Raw genomic sequence first — 17,686 nt, 5'->3', positions numbered from 1 at the left:
GCAGAGTAGGAAAGTCTTTATGTCCATAGCGGAGGGAAACTGCTGTAGAATTGTTCCCTCCAGTCTGTGCACAAGAAAATTATCAGACTCCAAAGGTTACTGCAAATTGCCTCTTCGCACCTTCTACTTCACTGTCCATGCTGAAAGGTGGGAAAGCTGGAGCCTTTTTCCTTTTTTTCCTTTAGACGGAGTTTTGCTCTTGTTGCCCAGGCTGGAGTACAACGGTGTGATCTTGGCTCACTGCAACCTCCGCCTCCTGGGTTCAAGCGATTCTCCTGCCTCAGCCTTCCGAGTAGCTGGGATTACAGGCACCTGCCACCATGCCTGGCTAATTTTTGTATTTTTAGTAGCGACGGGGTTTCACCACGTTGGCCAGGCTGGTCTCAAACTCCCGACTTCAGGTGATGCGCCCGCCTCAGCCTTCCAAAGTGCTGAGATTACAGGCGTGAACCACTGCGCCCGGCCACTGAAGCCTTTTAAGTTACTCCTTCCTTCTGCCTTCCTGAGACATCTGTTTGGAAATGGACTCAGATAGGGAATGAAATCTGTCCAACCCCTCGAGCCTCCTGAGCCAGCTGCAGGTATTGTTGGAAGTAAGCTGAGTGGACTTCTTGGAGGAGGTGAGACTTGAGGAATTGCCGTTCCCTGTTGGTTCTGCAGAAGTAACTGCAGGTAGCCTGTTCTCCCCTCTGTGTCAGCAGCACTCACTGCCTCAGGTCTTGACAGCCCCTTTGGAGCACCCATGTCCAGCATGTGTTTGGAGGCTCATTACCTTTAGGGCAAGCAGGTGTGTGCAGCTGAGCTGGTGTATTGCCTTGGAAGTCAGCTATGCTGGGCTGGGATCGTGCCTTGCTCTGCCCCTCCTTGGTCCAACCTTATAACCCATAATTCCTGTCTAGACATAAGCCTTGATTATCTGCTAGGGTGAGATTTTCTGATCCCAGATCTTTGTATGCCATAAATTACCTCAACATTTGCCTACTGCCTTTACTACACAAGTGAATTTCAGAGGCAAACAGGCATATAGGCGAGCTGTTTTGAAGGGCACGGGTCAGGTCCAACTACTCATGAAAAAATCCTAATATTCTTACTTCCAGCCTTGCACAATAGGTAAAATTCATATCTAGAAATTCACATCTAGGAGTTTCTTGTTAAAAACGTAAAAGTGCCCTCATAGAAATAACTAATTATTCCTTAAGACTTAAATGTCTTAATATGAAAAATGACAAGGAATGAATTTGTCAGCTTGCATTCCAATGTAATTAGGTCAGAGGGAAAGGTATTATTGATAGGTTGTGAATATTGGAATAGAAATTTATACTTATTCACTCGGTCAATATTTACTAAGTATGAAGCACAGAGCCCCACAATCAGAGGTTCTAGATTCAAAGGAAGGAAAGAAGAAAATTAACATGACTGATTCGATGCTGTGTGCTAGGGATCTTCACATTATTTCATTTAACCATCACACACACACACACAAGGAAGGTAATTTCTATATTTGGAAGAAGAAATTGAGGCTCTTAATATAGCTAGGAAGTGGGGAAGGCAGGATTCAGACACCATTTTCTGATTCCAAGACATCCAACATGACCTCTGTGCGGAAGCAGTGGTGCCAGTAAATTCCAGGAGGAGGGTTGCAGAGAGGCAGGAGGGCCCACACAATTGAAGACAGGAAGGCCAGAGGTCCCACTCTACGTGCGCTTTGACCTGGGGTCATAGGGTCGACTTGTTTAAAACCACTACAGAGAGGCATGTCAGGTACCAGATGACTACCAGGTCAGATCAGCTGGGTGTGGGCAGAGCATCCCTGGAGATGTCAGGGTCCAGAGTAAACACACATGGACTTGAGGGTGGCAGCAGGCATTTGGGGCAGGTTCAGCCATAATAATCGGATGTAGTCGCCTCCAGCAGACACAGCAGGTAGAGAGAATGGTCCACCCCAGAGAAGAGCATCTTCAGGCAGTCTTGAGAGATCCAGGCAGGAAGCATTATGGAGTTCTAGCAGCAGAATCAGGACCAGTGATGTTGGAGCAGGGTTTCGACAGGGAGGGATTCAGGTCCTAGACCGACTGACCACAGCAGGACAGAAAGACACACAATTCAGCCCATAATAATAGTCTTCTTCACCTAGGACTTTCAGGACTTCAGTGGTTCTATAAGTCTCAGGACAGGGCTCCCACCTCCTAGGAAAAAGTGAGGATAAAGTCAGAAAGTTTTTCCTCCGATTTGCCACTGTGTTGATTCGCTGATTGCTTTTTTTTTTTTTTTTTTTTTTGAGACAGAGACTTGCTCTGTCCCCCAGGCTGGAGTACAGTGGCATGATCTCGACTGACTGTAAGCTCCGCCTCCCGGGTTCAAGCGATTCTTCTGCCTCAGCCTCCCAAGTAGCTGGGATTACAGGCGCGTGCCATGATGCCCAGTTAATTTTTGTATTTTTAGTAGAGATGGGGTTTCACCATGTTGGTCAGGCTGGTCTCGAACTCCTGACCTTATGATCTGCCCGCTTCAGCCTCCCAAAGTGCTGCAATTACAGGCATGAGCCGCCATGCCCGGGTGCTGATTGCATTTTATCACAGGTCAGAATGTGTCTACTTCACAGAGATAAAAACTGAAAAAGGGGGCCTGGTTTTCTGGGTGTAATGGAGCCCACTCATTATGCCAACCTAACTATAATCTCTATAATCTCAGAACTTCTGCCTGTGCTCATTCCAGCTGCTTTGTGAGCTCTCAGTTGTTTATAATGACATTGTGGCTCTCTCCAGCACCATCAGCAAAGCTGTGGTTTGCCTGGTCCCCTCCCCTGTCTTTCCCAGGAATGAGGGGTCTACTCCGAGCCATGCATCCCCTGTTATTATCCAACCCATCTTAATTAAGCAGCTAACATGCACCAGGCACTGTGTTAGGCTCGGGGGCCCAGTCAGGTGCCCGTTCACCTGTAACACCCACTTCTGTGTGAGCAATGTAAGCAGAGAGGGGACGACGTTGGCGCCCATGGAACCTGGCATGGCCTCGCTGTTCCCATCCTGATCTGTAGGAGGCAGCGTGGTCACCCAGAAGGCCTGGCAATGTTTCCTCCCTGAGGTTGGAAGGATACCAGTGTGAAAAATGAATCTTACAAAGCAACAAGGGAAAAGCTCAATAGAAAAAGGGGTATAAGGCAGGAAGCTGTAATCTCCAAAAAGAAATACAGGTGGACAATAAGCACGGGGCAAGGGAGAGAAAAAGCTCTACCTCTTTAGTAATAAAAAGAATGCTTGTTAAAATAGAATACCCTCTTTTGCTTATCAGATGGAGGAAAGTTTGCAAACATGGTGATAGCCAGAGTTTTTGAGGTTTGGGGGAAACCTACATACTGCTGGCGGAGGTTTCAACTGGCACAGTCTTTCTGGAAGGCAGTTCATATAGTTTTGCAAAAGTGTTGCTTTTGTACAAACCCTTGGGCCCAGCAATTTCACTCTTAGGAATTTATCCCAAGATTGTGCCAAGTTTCAACTACAACAACGTTTACAGCAGTAAAAAAATTAGAAACTTGATTATTCTGTATCCGTAAGATTGAATACTATGTTATAAAAATCTTATGAAAGAATATTCCATAAGGCATAACGTTTGCAATATGCTGTTCAGTGTGAAAAGCAGTTTACAAAGCAGTGGGTAGAAAATGATTCCAATTTTTAAAAGGAAATGTGTACCAAAAAAAAAAAGACTGGAGAGGTTTATAACACAGTTTTGATCATGGTTACCCGCCCCCCAGTGGTATTACAAGTTATTTTCTTACTTTTATTTTATTTTATTTTATTTTTTTGAGACGGAGTCTCTCTCTGGAGTACAGTGTCACAATCTCAACTCACTGCAACCTCCGCCTCCCAGGTTCAAGCAATTCTTCTGCCTCAGCCTCCCGAATAGCTGGGATTACAGGCACCCAGATAATTTTTGTATTTTCAGTAGAGACAGGGTTTCGCCATGTTTCCCAGGCTGGTCTTTAACCCCTGACCTCAAGTGATCCAGCCGTCTTGGCCTCCCAAAGTGCTGAGATTACAGGTGTGAACCACCATGCCCAGCTCTTATTTTCTTCCTTTTACTTGTTTGCGTTTTGCATATTTTTTTCACCAGCTTGTGTAACTTTCACTATAAAGAACAACAACAAAAAAACTTGAGTAATTTTTAAACGGAGAGGAAAGCAGCTGGGTTTAATGTGTTACAATCCCCCAGAGGAGGGAGTAGGCGAAGGCCCTACAAAAGAGGCAAAAAATTCAGGAGTCCCGTTCTGGAAAAGATTTAGGAGTTGAACACTAAAGCATTCCCACAGATTGGAGAATCCAGGAAAATGGGTAGAGCAGTTTACAAATATACAAATCCAGAGATTAACATGTCTTCGTTTTGCTGAGACGGAGTCTCACTCTGTCACCAGACTGGAGTGCAGTGGCGTGATCTCTCCTCACCACAACCTCTGCCTCCCAGGTTCAAGCAATTCTCCTGCCTCAGCCTCCTGAGTAGCTGGGACTACAGGCGCGCACCACCACGCCCAGCTAATTTGTGTATTTTTAGTAGAGATGGAGTTTCACCATGTTGGCCAGGATGGTCTCGATCTCTTGACCTCGTGATCTGCCTGCCTTGGCCTCCCAAAGTGCTGGGATTACAGGTGTGAGCCACCATGCCTGGCCTAATATGTCTTTTAAAATGTTGCAAGACCACGTATTTTTTTCATTTCTGTCTGGGATAGGATTAGAGGATCTGGAAGTCTCTGAAGCCCTTGGGGGATGGGGTAGGAAGGTCAGGGGAGGGAGATAGACAGGCTGGGGGCAATAGAGCTTTGCGGTGGGGGACAGAACCCAGGTCAGCCTGCCACCGCCTTCAGATCCTGGCTTGCACTTACCGTGAGCGCAACCTTAGGCAAGCTATCAAACTTCTGTGTGCCTCAGTTTCCTCCCAAGGGTAATAACGGTGCCTACCACATCAAGTGAATTAAAACACTAGAGCGTTTAGAACAGTGCCTGCACGTGGGGGTGCTTTATAATGTTAGCTGCCTGCCAAGCACTCTGTGTGACCTTTGGCAATTCATTGGCTTTCTGTCTTTAATTTCCACAAGATGAGGATACATTTAAAAATTAAAAAGCAACCCCAAAACCTAGCTAGGCATGGTGACGCATGCCTGTGGTTCCAGTTACACGGGAAGCTGAGCAGCTGAGTAGGAGGATCTCTTGGACTCAAAAGGTTGAGGCTGTGGTGAGCTTTGATCGCACCACTGCACCCCAGCCTGGGTGACGTAGTAGACCCTGTCTCAAAAAAAATAAAGACCGGGTGCGGTGGCTCAAGCCTGTAATCCCAGCACTTTGGGAGACCGAGGCGGGCAGGTGGATCACTTGAGGTCAGGAGTTCGAGACCAGCCTGGCCAACATGGTGAAATCCCGTCTCTACTCAAAATACAAAGATTAGCCAGGCGTGGTGGTGCATGCCTGTAATCCCAGCTACTCGGGGGGCTAAGGCGGGAGAATTGCTTGAACTCAGGAGGCAGAGGTTGCAGTGAGCCGAGATGGCGCCACTGCACACTCCAGCCTGGGCAACAGAGCAAGACTCCGTCTCAAAAAAAAAAAAAAAAAAAGAAAGAAAGAAATATAAAGCTAAATTGTTTTGTTATATTCATTCTGATGATCTTTGTCTTTTGATTGGAGTATTTATTTTATCTAATGTAATTACTCATATATTCGAGTTTAAATCCACCATCTAACATTTTCTATTTGTAAGAATTGTTTCATGTTACTTTTTCTCTGTTTTATTGCTTCAATTTTGGATTAATCAAGTATTTTTTAATGCTACCACCCCCCCTTATTAACCTGTTAGTTCTACTTTTAGTAGTTCTTGCAATGATTCCTATAAAGATTACAGCATGCATCTATTAGACTTCCTAAAAATCTAATAGACAATAGTACTTTTACCACTTCCCCAGACAACACAAGAACCTCAAACCACTTGAGCTCCATTTAATGCCCTCCTGCCTTTCGTGCTATGGTTGCCATACATTTTAATCATACGTATATTTTAAACCCCACACAGGATGTTTTTCCTGTTTTACACACTCAAACTTTACTGAGATTTACCTATATCGTTTCCCACTTCATACTCTTCATTCCTTCCTACGCCTCCATACTGACATCTGGGATGATTTTTCCTTTAGCCTAAAGAATTCCCTGTAGCATTTCCGTCTTGTGGATATTCTGGTGACAGACTCGCTCCTCTCTTGTTTATCTGGTATGTCCTTATTTTACCTTCATTCTCTTCACTGGGCACAGATTCTGGGCGGACATTTTTTTCTGCCCTTTGAAAATGTTGTGCTGTTAACGCCTCCTTATTTGTGTTGAGGGACCAGCTGTTAGTCTTTCTGCTGCTCTTTCTAAGGTAACAGCTTTTCTACCCTGACTGTATTTAAGATTTTTCTTTCTGTCTTGTCTTCTCTGCAGTTGGATTTCGATGTGCCCAGATGTGGTTTTCCTTGTAAACTACACTGTGTGGGCTTGATGAATTTTGTCATTCTGGAAAATTCTAGGCCATTATTTCTTCCATTATTTCCTCTGCACATCCTTTCTCTCCTCTCCTTTGGTATTCCATTTATGGGAATGTCAGACCTTCCTATGCCCTGGCTGCTAGAGTGCAGCTCTTCAGGAATGCATCTGAGAGCCTGGGGCTGTTTAACGGGTCCCTTTGTCCTTGGCAGGTTCTGAACTCCCAGTCTCCCCGGTCCCTGGAGGCTGCCTGCAGCTTTGCTTAGCTTCTCAGCCTGTTGATCACTGCCGTGGAATTGGCGAGTGTCTTCCGGGGAAACACAGAGGTAAATGTGAGCCTCACCTCAATGCCCTTCCCATCTCTCTGGATTCTTGTCACCTTCAGTCCTTGCTGCCTCGGTAACTTTCTCATGTCTTCAAACATATGTTTTAGTATTTTACCTTCCTTTTCTAGTTGTTCTTGGCAGGAAGCTTTATCTACTAGAAGGTAGCCTGACACATCCAGAGGCAGATGCGTTGCTGAGCAGAAATGACAAAGAGGTGGTTTCTGTCCCTTGAGCCTGAGGGTCCGGTGGCAGAGCCAGACATGACAACAGTGTAAAGCACAAGCAAAATGTGATGTCAAAGGGAAGCAGAAAGACATTCAATCTGATAGGAGGACCTGGGAAGGTCTCCGTGAAGAACAGGAAGGATTGCACCATGTGCCATTTGGAGGGGAGGGGATGGAGGCACATTGTTCTAGGTGACAAAAGCTGAAGCTGGTACAGGCTGATATGATGGGACGTGTGCCATGGGCAGGGCTGGGGTGAGGGAAGGGAGACACCATCGTGGGAACTGAAGCAGGGGAGGTAGGTGCGTGCCACACATAAAGGCTTTTGTATCCAAGCTGAACCAGGACTTTTTATATGGGATGGCAGATTGGGAGTGACCCACTCTGGCTTTGCTTGCACTAACTGTGCAACTCTGGTAAAATCTCTAATCCTCTCTGGTTCTTGATTTTGTTGTAAAATACGAATCCTGATAGTACCTGCCTCTTCCACTCCCCAAGGTTCTTGTGAGACATAGGTAAGCTTGAGGATGCAGATGTGCTTTGATGGGAATGGTGCATGGCCAGGACCCTGATTCCCTTCAGAGTCACACCACTAGCGGGTCAGGCTGTGCATTGGTCAGTTGGTCAGGAGCTATCACAGGAACCCTCCATCACTTTCTGGCCTTGTTTGTTAGTCACAGGATGAGGATGGCTGGCTCTCTGGCAACATCAGAAAACTTTCCAAAATCCTCAGTTCTGACTGTCCCCCAAGCTCCAACATCTCCACTCCAGCCTCCTCTTTGGGACACTGGCTGCTGCTGGTCGCCCAATAGATATGGAACTGCCTCTCTCCAAGGCAGATCATCCCTCCATGGGCAGCTCTGGACAGCTCTGACTACAGGAAAGTTACCCAGACCGTCCTCGAAGGTAGTGTGCCATGACCGGAAGAATATGATTAGCCTACTCTGCATAGGGTTAAAATAAAATACCTTATGCCCCCACCTAAGTTTCCACCTGCTTATCCTGTTTTACGGCCCTGCATCTTTCTCTGAGACACACGTGCGGTCCTTTTACAATAGTCTCCTTTTTTCTCTGAATTACGAGGGGACCAAGATACACAAGGTCTTCTTGCTAGGTGATTTCACTCGGGAATTCTCAGAGGTAGGTTCCACCAGATACGATGACCATGACCTTCAGGATTTTAAAACTCGTTTAGCATTGCAGCCCTCAAAGCTGACAGGAACATTAGAATTCATCTAGCAAATGCTCCTGTAGTGTTTTGGGGTGCCATTCATTTAATGGAGGGTGGGTGTGTTGAATCTCCTGCCCTCGCCCCTTCAAACCTGCTCCTTCTCCACCAGCCCCCATGTTCTAGGAGACCGGCCCATGCAGGCTCTCCCAATGGGCTCAGCTCCCTTGCCACTGGCTTTGAGTTGCAGGGGGCTGGGTTTGCCTAATAGGAGGCACCAAAAAGATTCAAAGATGGGAGGAAAGGGAGTCAGGTATTTATTCTCCCTCCTGCATCCCCGCCGTTGCTGTGGGTTGGCTCTGAGACTCTCCAGTGAAGGCTCCTAAGAGACAGCTCCCTCTGCCACTCTCCAGTTCTCACCCCCCAGGCTCCCTTCAAGCCTAGGGTGGTCACAGCCCCCCTGAGTCACCAGCCCTAGGGTGTGACACCAGCCTTTGTTAGTTCCGCAGAACTCTGCCTGCATGTCCGTAGTCTTTTTTTTTTTTTTTTTTTTTGAGACGGAGTCTCACGCTGTTGCCCAGGCTGGAGTGCAGTGGCGCGATCTCGGCTCACTGCAAGCTCCGCCTCCCGGGTTCCCGCCATTCTCCTGCCTCAGCCTCCTGAGTAGCTGGGACTGCAGGCGCCCGCCACCGCGCCCGGCTAATTTTTTGTATTGTTAGTAGAGACGGGGTTTCACAGTGGTCTCGATCTCCTGACCTTGTGATCCGCCCGCCTCGGCCTCCCAAAGTGCTGGGATTACAGGCTTGAGCCACCGCGCCCGGCGCATGTCCGTAGTCTTAAAAAACTCTCCGCAAATTAAGTTGGAGTGTGCTCTGTTTCCTGCCAGGAACTCTACTGGAAAAAGCATTCCAGAGAGTTCGGGAAGACGGTGGGTAAAGGAGGTGGGACCTCCTAGCCCTGCGTGGTGAAAACGTCAGGTAGGAGTGGGGCTGGATTGGTGTCGAGAATGGACGAGCTTTCCATACTAAGCCAAGGGGTATGAAATCTCTCGTTCTCCTTGTAGGTCTCCGTAGCCCCACGTTCTCATCCTAACACATCTCTCCTCTCTTCCAGAAAGCTCCTGCTGCTTCCGTACCCCGCCTGTCCCTCCCAGCTGCTCAGGGCCCCCTCGTGGGATCATCAGCTCGAAGACAGGGATGGAGAGGCCTCCGTGCTCTCGCCTCTGCAGCTGCCTGGCTGTGCTGGTCCTCCTGTCCCCCCTGAGCCTGGCACAGTATGACAGCTGGCCCCACTACCCCGAGTACTTCCAGCAACCGGCTCCCGAGTATCACCAGCCCCAGGCCCCCGCCAATGTGGCCAAGATTCAGCTGCGCCTGGCCGGACAGAAGAGGAAGCACAGCGAGGGTCGGGTGGAGGTGTACTACGACGGCCAGTGGGGTACCGTGTGTGATGACGACTTCTCCATCCACGCTGCCCACGTCGTCTGCCGGGAGCTGGGCTATGTGGAGGCCAAGTCCTGGACTGCCAGCTCCTCCTACGGCAAGGGGGAAGGTAAGCATTCTGTGCTTTCGATCTGAGTGCTGTCACCTGGCAGGGCCCGGAGCTGCCTTCCCTGAGGTCAGCCTGGGAGGGGAGGCTGCACGCACTGAAAAGTGTAAACTCTTGGTGATGCCCATCTAGGGGCTGGCATCCTTCCGAGCACACGCAGGCTGCACCCTGCAGTAAGGCAGGGGTGGGGGACATTTGAGGAGGGGCACAGTAAGTGACCAGCCATACCGATGTGCCCAGGACTTTCCTGACTTTAGCACAGAAAGTCTCACATCCTGGGAAAACCTCAGGAAAACCAGGACAGTTGGTGACCCCATATATGGGGTGAAATCGGCCTGTGCTTCTCTCTCTACCCCATATTCCCTGCCTGGGGGCTGTGCCAGCCCAGGGGAAGTTGCACTTTACTCCAGATCATTCCCTGTTAGGAAAACCTCTTGCTCTTCCTCACAAAGGCTCCCATGTGCTTGAGTTCCCTGACGCCTCCCGCTGTCCTGGCACGTGGAGTTCATCATTTTAACACTAACCTGCTATTGCAGGCTTGCTCACGATAGGCACAGGATGCTTTGGATTTTTTCACTGTTGGTTAGCCTATTCTTTCCTCCCTGTGAGGTTCAAATTTATTAATTTTTTTTTTTTTTTGAGACGGAGTCTCGCTCTGTCCCCCAGGCTGGAGTGCAGTGGCACGATCTTAGCTCACTGCGAGCTCCGCCTCCCGGGTTCACGCCATTCTCCTGCCTCAGCCTCCCGAGTAGCTGGTACTACAGGCGCCCGCGACCGCGCCCGGCTAAGTTTTTTGTATTTTTAGTAGAGACAGGGTTTCACGTGGTCTCGATCTCCTGACCTTGTGATCCGCCCGCCTCGGCCTCCCAAAGTGCTGGGATTACAGGCGTGAACCACCACGCCCGGCTATTAATTTATTTTTAAAAATTGTTTTAAGAGCTGGCCAGGCGCGGTGACTCATGCCTGTAATCCCAGCACTTTGGAAGGCTGAGGCAGGCTGATCACTTGAAGTCAGGAGTTCGAGACCAGCCTGGTCAACATGGGGAAACCTTGTCTCTACTGAAAATACAAAAATTAGCCGGGCATTGTGGCGAGTGTCTGTAGTCCCAGCCACTCGGGAGGCTGAGGCACAAAAATCGCTTGAACCAGGGAGGCGGAGGCTGCAGTAAGCCGAGGTCGCGCCACTGCACTCCGGCCTGGGTAACAGAGTGAGACTCCGTCTCAAAACAAACAAACAAAAAACCCCCAAAACCTTTGCTTTAAGAGCTTTGAGGCAGGGCAGGTTTGAAGCCCTGAACCTAGAGCTCAGTCTGTACTGACCTCTGACACCACACTTTGTAGGAAGACACTTGTCTTCTCCAGCCTCATTTTCCCCATCTGGAAGTTGGGCTCTGTAAGAACTCCTGAAACCCTGACCGTGCATGTTCCCAAATGGGAAAGAGATGAGGGTGGAGGGCATTGTTTCTTTTTAAACACTTTTCCAGGAGCTAAGAGTTTCCCATCTGTGGGTCAGCCAGGCAAAGGAAGCTCCCACACCCGCCCCCCGGCTGAGCTGCAGCCCAGACCTCAGCACAAGTCTGGCTGCTGGACTAAAACAGGGCTGCCCACACTCCTGTCCTCGACTAAAGGGCTAATGCCATGCTGACTGCATAAGAATCGCCCAAGGGAGCTTAAAAGTACAGAATAGCACAGACCTCAACCCACCATAAATCTGGTTTAAAAGATCTGGGCTGGAGCCCAGGATTCTTGTCTCTTTTGGAAGCCTGTAAAGTGACAGGTTTGGGAGTCACTGAAATTGATAACTGTTATCCTCCCTTCCAACTTTCTGTTATTCTAGAAATTATAGGAGAAAGGAAGTCCCATCTCACACATCTCACCTCCATGCAATTGAAAATTTCCTGTTGGCGTAACTGGATCAGGAGACAGCATAGCGTCACATGTTCTCTGCAGCTCGCTCTGGGCTCCCTGGCAGCGATGAGAGCCATGGAAGTGAAGTTAGCAAATGCTGGGCTTTAGAACCCACTTCCTGTCTTCTTTAAACAAATGTCGGATACTTCCACATCTCTGTTTATCTGACTGGCTGAGCGATCCAGGGGTAACCTCAGATTCATGTTTTCCATTCCAGGCTTTCCAACGCTCATTATTTTATAACAAATGCTTTCCAGTGACTGGGTATTTTTCCAGTGACAATTTTATTTCAACCTCAATTTAAAACTTACCTGTTGTCAGACAAGGGGGTTGTGGTTTTTCCCTATTAGGAGCAGGCATGGGGTAGTAGGAGACAGGTTTTTACCCAGGTGGGACTTTGCCATCCAAGCATGGTGAAGAGTGAAAAGTTCAAGGAGTGGCGGGAATATGAAAGGGAAGGATTAAACTCATGGTCCATGGAGACTGTGCTGGGTAAGGAGGGTGGTAATACATGGAGAAGTTGTAGGATTGTGCATAGCTGCTGTGATCACTGGATTGCGGGTCTCTGTTCAGATGGAGACACAAGAAGTTTACTAAAAGATGAAGGGAGCTGTGTGTGGGTACAGAGCAGGAAGGGTGAAATGGATATTGAAGGGTACAATCTCTGGTAATGAGAGACCATGGGACAGCGGCTGGAGCAGGATGGAGGACAGTCCCTGAGAGAGGAGGTATATCAACGAAGAGACCAGGAGTACTGGAAAGGCCATCTTTGTGGACATGGAATCCATCAAGGGTTTTAAAAGGAATAATGTCAAAGAGAGGACAGGAAGAAACAGGTGCCTGGAAAAAAAAAAAAAAACAAAACAAGCAAACCCCGTCTTGTGTTCAAGGCTTTACGAGTTAAGCAGCTTACGTGAAGTGGTGCTTGGTTTATGACAGGAGAGACCTTTTACATCTAAATGTATTTGAATTTCACCAGCATCAGTCCAGATCTTTATCACTGGGTACATGGTGGGCACTTAGTAAATATTAGCTAATTGATTCATTTTGATTTGGCAGAATAGGAAAAAGAGTGGGCGAAACAGTTCTTGGTATAGTGAGTACAGAATGTGGCCAGCACCCAGGGCTTGCTCCGGTGGGGGTTAGGGGTTTCGTGTGCCGGTCACACTGTGGATAAGGCTGCCCCTCCAGGACCCCTCAAGCTCCTCGGAAGTTCAGGCTGGAGTAATGAAACCAGGGAGGGCACCAGGGACGTTCTGGGTTTTCTAGCCTGGCCTGTCCACAGATTGTTCTCCCAAAGCATCTCTGAGCTCAGGCAAACCGCAGGCCCTTCTAGGGAGTTCTGGAGGGAGCAGCTGTCCTGTTTCTCAACCCCTGGTCGAGGTTATAGCAGCTGAAGCTAAGGTGGTTGCTCTCCTTCACCTGTCTTCAGAATCAGGAGGCTAAGCCTATTCCCAGTCACATCCCTCGTTCTTTAGACCCGAGCAACGAAGCCAGCAATAACCACATTGTGACCCCACAGAGTTTTTTCTTTCCTTTTCTTTGAGACAGCGTCCTGCTTTATCACCCCGGCTGGAGTGCAGTGGTGGGATCTAGGCTCAGTGTAACCTTCGCCTCCCGAGTTCAAGTGATCCCCCCATCTCAGGCCCCCGAGTAGCCGGGATTACAGGTGTGCGCCACTAGGCCCAGCTGATTTTTTAAATTGTATTTTTAGTAGAGACAGGGTTTTGCCATGTTGGCCAGGCTGATCTCAAACTCCTGGCCTCAAGCGATCTTCCCACCTTGGCCTCCCAAAGTGCTAGGATTACAGGCGTGACCCACTGCACCCATTTGCAACCCCACAGATTCTAACTTGAATAGTTTCCATTGTCCTGGGCTCTGGCATTCCAGCTGAATTTCATTTATGATTTTTACTTTCCTAATGATCTGTTAACTTGTATATATATGTGTGTGTGTATATATATTTATATATATATATATTTATCTCTTCTTTCATCCGGCATTGTAAGGAAAGAGTAAGATAAAATTTGGCTTCTATTGAATGGCTTTCTTGTGGTCCAAAGTTTGACTCTCATCTTGTGTCCCAAGGACACGGCTTTCCTGGCAGTTCTGAGGAGGCATCTACTGGATTGTACCTAGAACCACCCTGCTTTCCAGCAGGCAGACCCAGAAGCTGGTTGCATTGGAATCAGAGTAGTTAATAAGCACAAAACCTATAGAAGAAAAAAAAAAAGGGCCCTTTGCAGTGGCTCATGACTGTAATCCCAGCACTTTGGGAGGCTGGGGCAGGTGGATCACTTGAGGTCAGGATTTTGAGACCAGCCTGGCCAACATGGTGAAATCCCGTCTCTACCAAAAAAATACAAAAATTAGCTGGGCATGGTGGCATGTGCCTTTGGTCCCAGCTACTTGGGAGGCTGAGGTGGGAGAATTGCTTAAACCTGGGAGGCGGAGGTTGCAGTGAGCTATGATTGCACCGCTGCACTCCAGCCTGAGCGACAGAGTGAGACACTGTCTCAAAAAACAAAAAAAATTTTGTTACGAAATCAGGCCAAACGAGTATACCATGCATGGTGATGCTGTCTTGCACTAAGTACAAATTCACATTTCTACCATCTAAGTAGAAATTGACCAAGTATATGTGGAAGGGGTGCATGGAAAATTATGGGGGTCCATGGAAGATTCATAAGAGAGCAGCTCTTTGGGGCAGGCTCCGTAGGGTCTCTGGTTTGCAGCTGTTCTCAGTTCCTTTGATGATGCACTGGTGGACTTCCAGGTCCTTAGCGAGGGGGGTTTCTCTCACTGCAGATGGAATAGGGTGACCCTGCTTTTCACCATCTCTGTCACTTCAGCGGCTTTGCGACAGAACGTTCCGCTTAGAATGTGGAGGGTCTTTTCCGTTGCTAGTACTTAGCAAGACAAACATTTGGTTTGTTGTTGAGACAGCAATCGATGAGGGAGTGTATGTTTCAGTGGAGCTTGACTGCTTGGAAACCAGGCCAAATTGAGAAGCCAGTTGGAAAACCTCAGCCCAGATGTTTTCAATTAGCTCTTTGTTCTCCACAATGGATCCAAGGTGCTGTCATTTGGGCCCTGACCAGCAACCGTGAGAACAGACACGTTTCAGCAGGGCCTGGACATCAGGAGACTGGCCCCGGGGTCCTTCTTGACCTTGAAGACCCTCTGTTTCTCTCCTTGGTTTCCTAATCTCTCCAATGGGAATGTTTTTGTTTGCTTTTCTCTTACATCATAGAAGCAGTAGAATGTATTGTTTTTCTGACGGACTGGAAGAAGGAAGGGGAAAAGGAGGTTGAAAGCGTACCAGGCACATACATTACCTCATTGAGTCTCCATGGCAACCTCTTTGCTCGGCATCATTAGTTTGGCTTTAGAAATGAGAAGCAGGTGTGGTGAGGCGGTTGCCCGCATCACACAGTGCCCCAGTGTGTGGCAGATAGAACTTGAACCCAGGTTTGTTTGACTATGTCTGCTGCTCCAGACTCCTAAAAGGAGCTGTGAGAAAAATGAGAGGTTTAGTTTTGTTTTCTTTCATTTTTTCAGCGGCACTTATAAAAATCATTATTTGAAAACCCTCTAGTACTTTATGATTTTTTAAAAAATTATGGCAAGATGCGCATCACATAAAATTTACCACCTTAAGTTTTTGGGGTTTTTTTTGGAGACAGGGTCTCACTGTCACCCAGGCTGGAGTGCAATGGCACAATCACAGCTCACTGCGGCCTCAACCTTCTGGGCTCAAGCAGTTCTCCCACCTCGGCCTCCTGAATAGCTAGGACTACAGGCATGCGCCACCATGCCCAGCTAAATGCTTTGATTTTTAGTAGAGACGAGGTCTCGCTATGTTGCCCAGGCTGGTCTCGGACTCCTGAGCTTGAAGGATCCTCCCGCCTTGGCCTCCCGAAGTGTTGAGATTACAGGCGTGAACTGTGTCCAGCCCAGCCTTAAACATTTTTAAGTGTATAGTTCAGTAGTGTTAAGTATATTCACATTGTTGTGCAGCCATCATCACCGTCCATCTCCAGACTTTTCCATCTTGCAAAACTGAAACTCTGTACCGATTAAACAACCACACTCATTTCTTTCTCATCCCGGACCCTGGCAGCCACCACTCTACTTTCTGTTTCAATGAATTTGACTCTTCTAGATACCCCATATGATATTTGTCTTTTGGGACTGGCTTATTTCACCTAGCATCATGTCTTTATGAATCATCCATATTGCAGCGGGTTTCAGAGTTTCCTCCCTTTTGAAGGCTGACTAATATTCCATTGTATGGATAGACCACATTTTGTTGATGGACACCTGGGTTGCTCCCACCTCTTGGCTATTGTGAATAATGCTGTTATGAACACAGGTGTGCAGATACCTCTTAGAGACGCTGTTTTCAATTCTTTTGCTAGATCATGTGGTAATTTTACTTTTAATTTTTTAAGGAAATACCATACTGTTTTCTATAGCACCTGTACCATTTTGCGTTCTCACTGACAGTGCACAAGGGTTCCAGTTTCCACAACCTTGCCAGCACTGTCATTTTCTGTTTTTTTGGTTTTGTTTTGTTTTTTTGGGGTTTGTTGTTGTTGTTGTTTCTTTTTGTTTTTTTGTTTTTTGAGACAGAGTCTTGCTCTGTTGCCGGACTGGAGTGCAGTGTTGTGATCTCAGCTCACTGCAACCTCTGTCTCCCAGGCTCAAGCCATTCCCCTGCCTCAGCCTTCTGAGTAGCTGGGATTATAGGCGTGTGCCACCACGCCCGGCTAATTTTTTGTATTTTAGTAGAGACAGGGTTTCACCATGTTGGCCAGGATGGTCTCAATCTCCTGACCTCGTGATCCACCCGCCTCGGCCTCCCAAAGTGCTGGGATTACAGGTGTGAGCCACTGCGCCCGGCCCATTTTCTGTTGTTTTGATAGTAGCCATCCTAGGGGTGTGAAGTAGTGCTTCACTGTGGTTCACCCTCTAGGACTTTGCATGCTGAATTCTCTACTTAGTGCAAGTGAGAAAAAAAACAGGAGGTAAGCGGAGTCCCATGGTGGCCTTCTGGAACATGATGAGGTGGTTCCATGGGCCAGTCTGGCTGGGCTGTCTCTGAGCCAGTGATGGGAAACATTGAGAAGTAAGAGGAGCTGAATAGGAAGTCAAGGCCCAGGCTTCTGGGCTCAAGGGGTGATAGGATAATCATGCCACCTCATCCTCTAGGTATTGGAAGACCAAGGAGATACTACATGTGAAAATGCCTTAAAAACCTCAAACCAGGCCGGGCACAGTGGCTCATGCCTGTAGTCCCAGCACTTTGGGAGGCCAAGGCAGGCAGATCACGAGATCAGGAGATTGAGACCATCCTGGCCAACATGGTGAAACCCCGTCTCCACTAAAATACAAAAAATAAGCTGGACGTGGTGGCGCACACCTGTAGTCCCAGCTGCTTCGGAGGCTGAGGCAGAATCACTAGAACCCAGGAGGCAGAGGTTGCAGTGAACCGAGATCACCCCACTGCACTCCAGCCTGGAGACAGAGCCAGACTCTGTGTCAAACAACAACCACCACCACAACAAAAAACCCAAATCTTCAGTGGCAGGAGAGTTTAGTTCCTCCCTGAAGGGTCAGAGTTCAGCCTCTGCTACAGATAGAAGGTGAGACTGGCTTGTGCCATAGTCAGTGCCACTAAAACATCATCATCATCACTATTTTTTAGTAACTATGGCCAGCAATGGACTAGGCACATGCTTCATAGTATCTCTGATCTGCACACAGCTGTGCAGCTGAAGTGTCATTGTTAGTGCCACTTTACTGATAAGAAAAAGGGCCCTTGACCCTGGCTGAACGAGAGCTCAAACCCGGCTTGGTACCCAAAGCCCCACTCTTTCCACTATCTCATGTGACCTCTGGGCTTAAATCTAATTTCTATCCTAATCATGTTCAACCTACCACATCCCCAAATCACATCAGCTGCTTACTGTGGTGTGGGAATCCAGGTGGTCTTGAGCTACGTGCAGT

The 17,686-nt window shown here is 48.0% G+C and overlaps 1 protein-coding gene across 6 annotated transcripts in view; it reads left to right on the top strand.

Annotated features, from left to right (window-relative positions):
* LOXL2 (lysyl oxidase like 2) overlaps positions 1–17,686 on the top strand; it is a 99,178-nt gene that overhangs the window by 20,254 nt on the left and 61,238 nt on the right. For 4 of the 6 annotated variants that reach the window (XR_013397171.1, XM_077943249.1, XM_077943248.1 and 1 more), the window contains one exon: positions 9,332–9,769. Coding sequence is in view for 4 of the 6 variants with exons in the window: in XM_077943249.1 (XP_077799375.1) it covers positions 9,415–9,769 (355 nt within the window). In the remaining 2 variants the exon portion in view is untranslated. Of the gene's footprint in view, positions 1–6,712; positions 6,827–9,331; positions 9,770–17,686 lie in introns of all 6 variants that reach the window. The other 2 variants (XR_013397172.1, XM_077943246.1) reach the window with 1 other exon arrangement.

Source organism: Macaca mulatta, chromosome 8, assembly GCF_049350105.2.
Source record: "Macaca mulatta isolate MMU2019108-1 chromosome 8, T2T-MMU8v2.0, whole genome shotgun sequence".
Lineage (NCBI taxonomy): Eukaryota > Metazoa > Chordata > Mammalia > Primates > Cercopithecidae > Macaca > Macaca mulatta.
Note: the sequence above shows the minus strand (reverse complement) of the source record. Positions and strands in the feature narration are given on the sequence as shown.